The sequence below is a fragment of the Geospiza fortis genome, unplaced genomic scaffold (assembly GCF_000277835.1).
Source record: "Geospiza fortis unplaced genomic scaffold, GeoFor_1.0 scaffold72, whole genome shotgun sequence".
In the NCBI taxonomy this organism is placed as follows: Eukaryota; Metazoa; Chordata; class Aves; order Passeriformes; family Thraupidae; genus Geospiza; species Geospiza fortis.
The window spans coordinates 1,931,718-1,944,525 of record NW_005054338.1 but is presented as its reverse complement, the minus strand read 5'-3'; the positions used below and the strand labels follow the sequence as shown (position 1 = coordinate 1,944,525).

Here is a 12,808-nt window from a genome sequence, read left to right as displayed (position 1 = left end):
TTGGCAAGATCTCCAGTGCTGCTCAGCCAGCATTTACTCGTGTTCCTGCTTGTTGTCACAGAGCTGTTACTGACAGGAGAGCAGTGGAGAGACTAAGTTCTGTCTTTCCTGTAATGCAATGGGTTTTGTTAGTCTACCAACCAAACACACCTAAAACCCAATAAATTTATCCTTGCAATACTGAGTGAGGAAATAAAAATATCATCTTAATTTAGAACCACAGAGAGACAGATTTGCCATTCCACACACCTACTGAAATTCCATTCCAACAACATGAGTTCAGCAGCTAAACTTTTCTTTTTGTTCTTAATTTTCCAAACATACCTTTGCATGTTGTAATGAGGTGAAAAGAAGAAATATTCATAACATATTTGTTGTGTTTACTGTGATGGTAAGAGGACAGTGCATTATACACACAACACTTTCCTTTAAAAGAAAAAAATTAGTTCTGCAAATTAACAAACAATATGGCTTGGTTGAGACAATGATTGATTTTGAAAAGAATATACTGTGAGCTTTTTAATTCATTACTGAAAAAAGCTGTCATTGAGGAAATTACATGCATGTTAATTAGACTTCTTGCTAGTTAAGTGATAACTGGATGTTTCAGCCTTTCAGAAAAGTCCATAACACCACTAAACCTGCTGGATTTCAGATCTCTCTTGGCAGCTGCAGCAATTATAAGGAGTAAAACATTTCAAAGATTATTCTGGAATTTTAGTCAATCTTTGCAGTATACAACAAGGTACAAAGAGTTTACTTTTTATTTCTTCAATTGAGAAAATTCATCTCTTCTGGTACCAAAATCAGTAAATCTCAATCAAATAAATAATGAGAACTTTTGCAGAAATAAGGTATTTTACAAGGTGACTTGATTTCATAGTCAACTCAGTTACATTTGTGGTTTTCTCCACTTGCCCATAAGCAAACTCTCCATTCTATTTCATAAGAACCTGTAAAGACTTCTCTTGAATGAAGGTAATTGTTATTAAAAACTAAAAATGAAACATACCAAATTGAAAACAGACAGGCTATGCATTTCCTGTTATGGTTCCAAACTTTGCAGCATTGACTGTCAACGATTTGGAAGATTTCTGACAACTGCAACCCATACTGAATGAGGAAATAATGTTAATTTCAATACTAAATGAGACAGAATGGGAAAGCCAGCATAAAAGAATTAAGGAAAGGTGACTTACTTTTTGTAACAACTCCTTCAAGGCGAATGATATTTGGGTGATCAAACTGTCCCATAATACTCGCCTCCCTCAGGAAGTCTCTCCTCTGCCTGTCCATATAGCCACCCTTTAGAGTTTTTATGGCAACAGGGATCTCTCTTTTTCCTGGTGTCTTCAGACGTCCACTGCAAACTTCTCCAAACTCCCCTGAAACAGATCAAATATCTGTTAGCAACTCACAGCGCCTGTGCAGAAGAATATTCAAGGAACTCACACATCCCATAGAAGTGGACAGAGAAATAGCTGATTGAATATTCAGATTTATGAGTGTCATCACATCCCAGAAAATCAAAATATTCATCAGCACTTCCCAAGAAATGATCACCTTTCCTCTGTGCCACAGCAGAGATCATGGGACCTTGTACTGCAAAAGGCAAACCTTCAGCCCTCCCCACTGAGACTGAACATTGGTATCAACAGGTTTGGGATATATAACTGAGGAAGGAATGCAGTGACACTTGGGTTTTTATTCAACTCATGAGAAAATATCTATGTAAAATATCTACTGATAGAAATATTTATCCCTAGGGGTGAAATGCACTTAGACCTATATATTAAGAAAAGCCTTGAGACTATCAGAACACTTGACTATCCCTCGGCTACAGAAAGCATTTAAAAGTACTTTATGTTGTTATGACCTAGAAAAGCACTTGCACGTGATTTATTTAAATGGACTTCCACACCTACGTGAAATTAATTACATATTTCCCTGTTCAGACAGCCAAAGGCCAACAGTCCCAGCAAATCTGGAGCTGTGCAGGGAGAGGAATCTCAAAACTTGTTTCCCCTGATGTTTCCCTGTCTGTGTAGGGCCTGTGAAGGATGTCACCCTGCATTCTCCTTACACATTTAATAATTCAGTTTGCATGGAAATCACAACTTTCCTTTGATCTTGAAGTCACACAGAAGTCATTTAGAGCCCCTACCAAACATACTTTTGGATGGCTGCAGGTCAGTTTTCAATGGGTCATGACTCAGTAAATGAAAAACAATGTTCACAGAAATATTTCAAAGCATTTATAAGTGCAGGTTGCCTTCACAGCAAATCTAAATTTTTTACCCAATTCATTTTGGAATCAGAACTGCTAAAAACCAAAAAGCAAGTAATGAACAGATATATATTTCACTGGGGATTTAACACTCCATTGAGTGCTGTCTGTATTAGTTTTCCCTAAACTTTAAGGACAGAAGTAAACAAAATAAAGGAGCTCTATTCTGTAACATGCATCTTCAAATATGAAGCAAATCTAGAGGCAAGGTACATTAAAGGCACAACCTTCACCTCAGAAAATTACAACTCCCTGATGATACAGGATTAGAATGGATATTGTCACAAAACTTTTATTTTATTAGGTTCTGTTGCTTCCACTAAAACAAAGTTTTATTATCTTTGGATCCAGGAAGAGTGAGATAAAAATAACAATTTCATAGCTTGTCTTTCACTTCAATGACAGAGGCATCATCAAGTGCAGGAGTACAATTAACACATGCTGAACATAACCTCTGAATAAATTAGCAGCTTCCTAAACAGCTAAAAAAAAAAATCAAGTGGTCCCAGGTCTTTGCATAGTTCCTCCCACCAATTTATTTCTACTTAATTTAAAAAAAATAAATTAAAGATGTGTGCAAATATAAGATATGTCAAAATATATGTCAGTAGAGTGATGCTCTGGGAATCTTTTGACAAAAGGAAAGTTGTGTGAGTATTTTCCTGTATGATTTTGTCCCTTTCACCTTTAGAAGACTCTCCTTAAAAGTTTTCTTGCCTGACTACTTGCACTGAAAAAGTAGTAGATAATTTGGACTTGTAAAGTGCTCCCATAAAAGAAAGTGATGAAACCTGAATATTTTGCAGGAGACGTGGTCTATCAATCTTCTGTTCTGTGACATGCTCAGGAGGAGCAGGACCTGAACACTTCTCTAAAGCCATGACCTTATTACATCTTGCTGGCTTTTCAAACTTAAATGCCTAAAATGAGAATTATTTTCTCTCTCTTGACGAAGCAAAAAATACTAGAACCTTAATATCCAGTGAGAAGCAAATATACTAGAGCCTTAATATTCAGATTTTTAAAGAAATTCTGTGGCCAATAAATCTGCAGAATTGCAAAATCTCATTTTAAGACTAATTTGGAAAGCATAGGTTATAGAATAAACCATTTTGCTACTACAGGATTATACAAGAATATTAAAACTTCAGAATTTCATAAATAATGACATTCATCCCTCAGGGACAGTAAAAGGCTGTTACCACGTGCTTTAAAATGAATTAAACTGAAGGAAGCAGCTGAACAACTTGCAATTCCAAGCTTTATTATCTGTACAACATCCAAAGCAGGGGAAGGAACCCCTGTTTCTTTCACTTTTTTTTTTCTGGATGCATGATTTGGAAAGTTAGAAAGAAATTTCCCTCCCCTTGGACATTGGGATTGATACACTGGTGAACATAAAGACTACCAGCAGGTTTTTTGTGACATGATGTCAAACTTGAGATCATCAGCCACAGAACAGACAGAAACCTAAGATGTATAATAACTCCTACTTCTGCTTTAGACTAGATGGAGATCAATGGTAAAATTTAAAGCACTGAATTACTTACACTGAGACTTTGACAAGATTTCATCCCACAGTAGCTTTTCTACACTTCTGTTCAGATAAAGAATTTTCAATGTTTTTAAAGTCAAAGGGGAATGGGTTCAACCAAAGGGGTTTTTCACATCTAAGAATCTCATTCTCACTGCTCAAGTTTGAAGATAAACAGGATAAATGTTGACCCTGCAGCAGCTGAGGCTCATGACTGCATGTGTAATAAGTTGAAGCTAAGAGCCAGATGTCAATGAAGTCAACATTTTTCCTTGCTCCAGGGAAAAGGCTGATCACAACTAGAGAAAAAGATAGAGTCCACTGCCTGTTCAATTTTGATAAAATGTATATAATATCTGGTTTAATAACAGAAACCTCACCCACTTTACTGTATATTATACACAAAGGAGCTAATTGAGCAGTCTAGAAATTTAATCTGTGCAAACCACACATCCCTTTTTGCATTCAGCAGGGCATATGTGATACTGAAAGTGAAACCCCTTAAAAGTCTGATGTGCAGCCTGGTGTTCCTGCATGGGATCAGAACAAATGTCTCACAGCACAGACAGTGGCTGCTGATAGAACTGAAAGGTCACAGCACCAAATACAGCTCAACTCACTTTCCCATTTCAGTCTTTACACTTGTGAGAGAACTTGCAGGAGATTTAGATCATGCAAAGAATATTGTCTGCTCTGGGAAAAACTGAAGAGTGGGTCTCTTCCTCGAGTTTCAATGTTTTAACAAAGAAAATAGGAGGATAATTGTAAATTTTAAGACAGACTTGATAAAGTACCTCTGGGAATTCATTCCTTGAAGAAGGGCTGAACCCTTAAACCAAACAGCAAAAAGAGATGGAACAGAAAACAGTGTATGGGTGAGATATAATTGCCAAATACTTTAAAGCATAACCTGGGTACAGAGTTAGGTTGGAGTTAAGCTGAAAAAAGAAACAAACTAACTAAAAATACTTGCCTTGAGTGTCACAGCCATCAGAACTGCAAGTAGTAAATTATCAAGAACTTTTGGACATGACTTTTTCCACTGGAAAAACAAACTAGAAACTGCTTTCAGTAGAAGAACAGTTTTAAAAATGTCATAACCAGAAATGCTGGAATTTTTTTTTCAACTATTTGTGATTTTCCACTTTGGCAGTTTCAGAATGAAATCTTTTGGTTCTTGAAAGGAAATCATTTTTGTTCGAAAAATTAAAGTTACAGAAATTAAAAATGAGAATTAATGGCCAAAATAAAATGTTAAAACACAAAAAAATTTAAAAGTGAATATATTAACTGACTTGTTAAAAGAGAAGATGTTGATTTTGGTTTCATTTAGGTGAAAGTTGTAAACATCTTTTCGAAGTAATTCTCTTGTGATAAGAAATCCATTTTTTATCCAGTTGAAATGTGTAGTACAGAATTAGAGAGAATGCACAGAGATCTTTAGGACTGCTGAGAATTATACTGATATGTTATATCCCTAAGCAGCTACTGAAGAACTGTGTGGGAATTTGTACTCTCCCTGCCTCAGCCATGGTGTTTAACCTGTATCTTGTATGCATGGAAATGGGTTTAAATTTCATTGCAATCTGTTTGCAAGTCCTGTTAGGTGAATATTGTTGAAGTTGACAAATTACCTATGTAATTTTAGAAAATAAAAACCATAAAAATAAAACCCATAGAAGTAAAATATGTCAAAGCATACACGTCCATGCATACTAGAAAGCAGAGAGAGAAGCTGAGAGAACAGTTTTCATAAATGAATTAAACTGAGATTAAGGACACAATTTTAATCTGAACTAAAACAAATAATCCTTGTCTGTTGTATTCAACTGAAATCAGCAGTTATACAGATGTGGAGTGTAGCTCAATCTGCTTTATAATCTAAGACATCAATATGTATAGTGTGTCTGAAGAAAGGGAAGAAATAGAAGAAAGCAAACTGCATGTTCCCTGCAGAGGTCAGCACTCTGGGGGCTCTCCCAAGCTCAAAATTCCAGAGGTGTAGAGCTCCAGCTGCAGATGATGTGGCCTCAGCAATCAGGTAAACTGGGGTACTTCAGCACTCTGGACAGCAATGTAAAACAGGATTTTCTCTTTTACTTTCTCTCTCCTGTCTGCTACCAGACCTGGTTTTATTTCTGTAGGATTACTGCACAACATTTTCTAGTGCATAAAACACTTCTTAGCAACACTGGGGATATTTCCATGGCTATCAGTGCAGCAACATATCATTAAATGAGGGGTTTAAACTGAAAAATACCATTCCTTTCTAGAGCGACTAAGATATATGAAACAATATTAAAAAAAAAAGGATTACAGGGAATCATCTTTCATACTGTCTACATCTTATCAACAGATCTTCCTCTTTTCGCTCTCTGCCAGAGATCCTTCTCCAGACAGAAAAGCCTATCCCAAGCCAGCCTCTCCTTTTCCTCCCTCATACTCCTCCGGTTTTCTGTTTGAGAAAAAGTTTTTCTCAGTCTTGTCTATTCAGAATTTATATCCCCATAGAAAGAGATTCTGATCTAATTTCAACCTCAGTGACTGAGAATCCACGACAATAACTATGGTACATGCTGAGTGACACAGTGTTTTGAACACATCTGGAAAACAAAACAAAACAAAACAAAGAAATCCCCAACAAACCAGGCAAAAAAATCAATCCTACACAAAAAAAAAATTAATTAATTTCCTAAAGTTTATGAAAAGCAGTATTGCCATGCCTAGAGATTTTTTTACAGTATGGATAGTTTTACCTGCCCCAATGACTCTTTCAATACGAATTCTTGAAGGATCAATCTCCTTGGCAAACTCATGGACAGCAAGAGATGGATCTTCATAAGTGTCTGGATCTATGTATGTTTTGAGTCCTGGGAAATGTACTGCAAGAAAGAGAGAATAAGAGGAATCAGGAACTCTTTGACATTAATGCATTGCAACAATAGTTTCCTTTTCTTTTCTTTTTTTTTTTTTGTTTTGACTAGATAATTGAAAGGACTGAAAATAATATCTTCCAGGTTTAAAATTTCAGAAGCCAACAGAAGAAGTTAGTCACTTGAAAAAGGGTCTGCAGAGACACCAGGTGAGGGCTCAATGATATGGCGAAAAGCATGGCCTCAAAACAACAGTGATTATTGCCAAAGCAGTTTATCTTCCCCTTTGCTGCTCCTTGGGCAATTGAGGCAATCTGTCCTTTACTTTGAAAACAGTTGTTTCTAGTACTCTCCTTTCATTTAGGAGCGGATGGCTGAACATCCTGTTTTGCCAAACAGGTCAAATCTTTGAGTTCCTTTTCTCTAAGGATGAGTCCTGGAGGGCTGTGCTGCTTTGTTCTCCTCTGATCAGCTGGAACAGCCAGAGAGCCAGGTGCAAGATGACAACAAAAATATCCAAATCCATTTTCAAGATAATTTCTGTCTGTTTCCTTGGAGATGGCCATGGCAGTAGTGGGTTGGTGCCAGATTGCTTTGGCAGGCTCCAACAAGCTGTCCTTTTCTGGCACGGCTGATATCCTTGTGTTCCTGAGTGCAGCATGTTCAAGAACTTGTGTTGTTTCTCCTGGACTATCTGTGTGGGAATTCTTTTAGGCTGCTGCCATATCATGATTAAGTTCTGGAAAACTCAAGTTGATGCTAATAATCCATCAATTTATAAGGACAAAGAGAGGCATCTGCAGCTGGGTCCAGAGAATCCCTTTAAAAAGAATGAAGCATTTCTCAGCCTTCTTTCTCCTGTCAGTTAATAGCTGAGTCTAAAACAGTAATTCCTCTTTATTCTTGGCTCTGTGGAGCACATATATGAGTAGAGACTTGCCCCCTCCAGTGTGATGCTGAGATCACTAGAAATGAATGGGAAGGCTCTGAGATGAAGCTTTGTGTCAACATGAAATATAGTCATCATTTACCCTGGCCTGAAAGACACTGAGTGAGGCTTTTTTCAAATTCAGTCACGGTCTCAGAGGCATATATCAAACTCTCCAGGAGGAGGGTTTTTGTCTTCTTTTATTTCTGGCCATGCTTGGAAACAAATGACAAAACCATCTTTCTAGGCAGTATACTTTATGCGCAAATGTGCCCTTTTCCTTGACAGAAAGAGACACTTGGCTCGATATAGTGGTGTCACCTGAAAAAATATTTTACTTCTGGTAACTTCTGTGTTGATCATAGCATTTCCAGAGATATTATCAAAATGATGAAAGAATAAAATCTGATGCCCTTTGTGTAATACCTCTTGAATAAAAGAAAAATACATTTAAATTGTTACTCTAACAGGAAACAGTAAGGCAACTAATTTAAAGTAGGTAGCTAAACTAAGCTATATAAACTAATTATTGCCCATGAGAGATCACCAGGATTTTCTCTCACTGTACTGATCAGTGAGCAGGAACATGAGGGAAGACAACCCATTCCACTTCTTATTTCTTGGGTGGCTGCAAGTGTAGATCCCTAAATCCAAAGAGAACTAGATACAAATAAGTCATACAGTCACAGGAGAAGAATTTTGAGGTAGAAATCCAATACCCAGAACAACTGAGAATTCAAAGAAATAAACCTGAAAACCTGCTAAATATTATTAGCTGAACACCAAAAAACCCTTTAATAATAGATTTAATAAGAATAGATTTAGTGAAATTGCAAACAAAAATAAATACTGTTGATGATGCAGACAATAATGAGCTACTCATATAACCAGATTAAAACACCAAGGGCAAAAGTTGTTCAGGAAACAGCGGACTTTCTTCATGTAAAACATGATATAGATATTACATAGTGTTGAACTACTTACAGTGTCCATTTTGCAAATGAGCCCTTCTTTTCTCCTCAGATTTCATTTTGGCCTTTATGTACCACTGGCATCTTTCAAGAAAAACAAGTGAGGTTTTAAATAAAATACTTGCCATGAATAAAACAGATGTACACCGAGTTTTAGCTACAATTTTATGAAAGCCAAGTTCTTTGCATTTGGAATATATATTTACTTATGAATCTAGAGAGGGAAATATGCATGATGAACTACAAATAGATTATATATAAAGAAAAACAAATCATGGTTGAATAATTACCATGACAATGACTACCTGAGTTTCAGTTTGATGTAATACATTTTTTTTATGTTTGACTCCTCCAAAGAATTCTGATACTTCAACAAATTATTACTTTCCTGTATTCCTGTTTGCATACATAACCCTGTAGTAATTAAACCTTATCCCATTAACTTTCATATACAGTGGGTAAAATGCTCTCTCATTTTCTTCATACAGAATTAGAATGATTTCACCATGTTTCATGAAAAAAGAAAATATTTTTTCACATCAGGCCCCCTTTTTTCTCTTTTGCTGAGTGGCTCTGTGTAGTTTGAGCTGCTGAACACTGCCTACATGCAGGTTTGATAATGCTGATTTAGGGGGTCATGTGGCAGGACCAAATGTTACAGTCAAGAAAAAAACAAAATATTTGCTCTTGGTCTTAAAGCTCTTTCTCACTCACTGAGCAGCCTAAAAATTACTGTTTGGAGGGAAATCTTTTGGTTTAAGGGATAGCAAAGGGTTGTTGAGGCTCTGGTGCAGCAGTCCTGTGGACATGTGTGAACATTAACAGCATTCCTCTGTGTGAACAGCATTAGAAAATTAAACAAAAATAATTACAGTCAGTAAATCTATTTTAAGAGCGAAGATCTTTGAGGAATAGGTGAACACACCCACTTCATTCCAGTGGTTTGTTTAAACTGCTGAAACACAGCAGGAACAGTCACAAGTTCATTCACTCCTACACAGGTGATGAGGAGGAAATTGAGGGCAGAAACTCCTGAAGCTGCTGTACCCTTGTGAAGGGAATGCAAACCAGTTGATTCTCAGACTCTGTGGAAACCTTGAGATTGAACACCAGTTGCTGGGACTCCCTAAGGATGCCAGTGCCACTTTTAGGACCTGAACAAGTGGTCTGTAGTGTGCCACCTGTCCAGAGCCCTAAGCACAAGCTCTTACGCTCCAAGTGCTTGCCCAAGGGAAGCAGGCAAAACCCCCAAGACTTTAACCTTACCCAACCCTCCTAAACTTCCATGTGGCCCCAAAGTTTGACTACAGAAGCCAGTGATTAATCACCAGTGGAGGAGTCTCCTCATTCTCTGCTCATGCAGAACAATGGGAGATAAGGCTAAATCAGACTGAGCTTTAACATCCCATTTCATGAAACTGAGCCAGGACCCCAGTCCTGTGTCTTGAAGCCTCTGTTGCTTTCATATTCCTATCTGCAATTGACAGCCCTGCTTCCTGCTAGCTCCTGGTGGATAATGACCCAGCACAGAGCAGAGGCAGGTGCTGCCTCACCCAGCCTCTCCACTCTGAATAGGCTCATCAGCAGCCCTGACACTTGACAGCTCATCAAATTGTTAATTCTAAACAGTGGAGCAGAGCACATCTGTAGGGTACCAGTGCCATTTTTCATGCTGAAATTTGCCTCCAGTCCTACAGTAAATTGAGTATTTATTCAAAATTTCCTTGCTCTGTCTTCTGTGGAACATGCTCTTATCACTGCATTTAAGCAGCACTTCAAAATGAATTCCTATCTTACATAATTGAAATGGTCCCATTGAGTAAGGCAGTAGAAAGCTAAAAGAATCTCTGATATTCTTAACAGTAGAAAACAGGAGGAAGAAACACAGAAAGGAACCCATTTCCATTTTTTTTTCCATTCCCAAGTTTAGTGATTTTTTTTTCCAAAGGAAATGTTTGAGCTGTTTCAGGATTTCACATACAGACTCCACACAATCATTTTCTCAGGAAATTTGTCTCTGTCTAAATAATTCCTCTCTCTTTTAGAAGATCCTACTGTTTGTCACCTTCTGTAATAATTGCAGGAATATTTACTCAGCCTCTAAGATTATCTAAGGCCACAATACGTTCCAAGGTTAACTGCTCTCATAACCTTCACCAGAACATTAGATTTAACTGGTTTTATTATTTAGCAGAGAGACCATTTATTCACATAATGGCAGCTACTGCAGTGCCATATTTAGGGTATTGCTGGAGTATTGCAAAAAAAACCTCTGGCCTGCACTGATAGAACTTCACTTTCTGTTCAAATTAGAGGTAATGCTATACCAACAAAACAGATGTGTAATTATAAATCTAAAAGTGCAGCACCCTCTATTGATATCTGAGTAGGGCACTCTCTAGTTTTGCAATTGACAGTTCTGAGATTTTGTAGAATACACTGTGGGGATTTTTTCTTCTTTTCTTTTTTTTTTTCTTTTCCATGTAATGTCAGAGCCTTGAGGGTGCAGCAGGTATATTGCATTTTAAAATTGTCACTCTGAAGGCAAGAAGTCCAGAAACTTATTTCTAAATATTCAAACTACTTCCTGACTTCACATAATTTCTTATCTTCCCAAAGTGTTTCTTTATGAAAAACCACACTTATAAAAGAACTGTATGACCAGTGCTGAACAAAGAGGATATTCCACTTTGTCTAACCCTAATTTTAGCTCTGAAAATGTGATTTAATGACTTGAATATTATTTTTAAATTCTTAATTTTGGATGGGACTATACGAGAACAGTGTTTTAATTACCTGCCAGTGATGAGGAAGAACAAGGTGAGGATGATCAGCAGAGTGAATCCACCCACAGCAGCAGTGGCAATTACAAGAATCTGTCCCTGCTCTGCAGCCATATCAGAAGCTGAAAGAGAAGCACAGAGAAAAGGGGTTGATGCTCCATCCATCACCCAGGGATTCTGGACAATGGCTGAAATAATTTCAATGGTCAAATGTTGCAATTTGTTTTTAATGTTTTCCTCAGTGTTTGCAAGAGCATCAGATGCAAATGTGTCTGTGAAGTGAGAAACCATGATCCATGTCCCAGCTAGGATGGAGGGGAGAAGATGTTTTCAGGTTTCTGAAAGGAGGACTTGTCACTATCAGACACTTGCAATTTACTAAAGTTTGAATATGACAGGATTTTGGACACAAAATTGTATTTTCTTCCTCAGCTTTATCTCAATCCTGCACCTAATTCAGAAGTTCTCTCCATCCCCCCGTCCCAGTGAAGTCAGCAGCAGTGCTGGGTATGTGAAGATTCTAAACTGGGTTCAGGAGGAAGCAAAACAAAATCCCCACACCTAATTTTTAGCTTCACACATTCTTCAGCATGTCTGCTGTTCAGCTTCATTGTCACAAAATACATACAGTTTATCATAACATGCTTTAGTGATTAGCAACACTGTAGTTGACAAAAAAAAATTCTTATGCCTCTTGTTTTTCTCTCTAATTTCTGTAGGATGTTTAGAAGCTAAAAAAGATCACCTGAAATTATCCACTAACTGGAGACTTCCTAATTTTGTTAATTTATTGTGTATAATATTAAATTTTTACATTGAGGATTTACCTACTTACAGTCCAGGTGGTCCTCACTGTCCAAATACTACATAAGCAGAAAAAGAGTTAGGCTCATTTTTTCTCTGTCTCCTGTCTTGTGACTCCAAAGTTTTATTTGTTAAACTCTGTTCCACTTGAACATTTACACCACATGACATTTACCCAATTCTTACTATTTCCATGGGAAATAAAACATTGTATTGAAAGAAGAATAAATAATTCAATTCAATGACTTCAGAAAACAGGAGTAAATTCAGAAAAGGGAATAATTTTTACATCAGGGAAGCAACTTTGATTTGCTAAACTTGCAAACAATTCAATAAGCAAAATCTTCATCTTTCTTTAGGCATCAGGTGATTAAAGCTTAAGGAAATCACCTAGGCTGCTGTCTAGAAAGCTCAGCAGGTGATATTCTCTCACTTTGCAGCAGATGAAGCTCAATGCAATGCTCCCATTGCTATCCAAAGCCTCATAAAACACTATTTCCTAGAAAAACTTTTGGTTTCTGAACAAGATTTGTGTGTGGCTTAAAAACTCATGGTGTAAACTGGCTTTGTAAGAGTAATTTTCAGCAAAACCAACTTTTTAGGTTTCTGCTGTTAGGTTTCTGTCCAA

At 37.1% G+C, this 12,808-nt stretch overlaps 1 protein-coding gene across 1 annotated transcript in view; it reads right to left on the bottom strand.

Annotated features, from left to right (window-relative positions):
- EPHA6 (EPH receptor A6) overlaps window positions 1–12,808 on the bottom strand; it is a 334,811-nt gene that overhangs the window by 73,742 nt on the left and 248,261 nt on the right. Inside the window, exons 7-10 of the mRNA XM_014307568.2 lie at window positions 11,390–11,498; window positions 8,607–8,677; window positions 6,578–6,703; window positions 1,200–1,385 (exon numbers count right to left, since the gene is read on the bottom strand). Of these exons, the coding sequence (XP_014163043.1) occupies window positions 1,200–1,385; window positions 6,578–6,703; window positions 8,607–8,677; window positions 11,390–11,498 (492 nt within the window). The remainder of the gene's footprint in view (window positions 1–1,199; window positions 1,386–6,577; window positions 6,704–8,606; window positions 8,678–11,389; window positions 11,499–12,808) is intronic.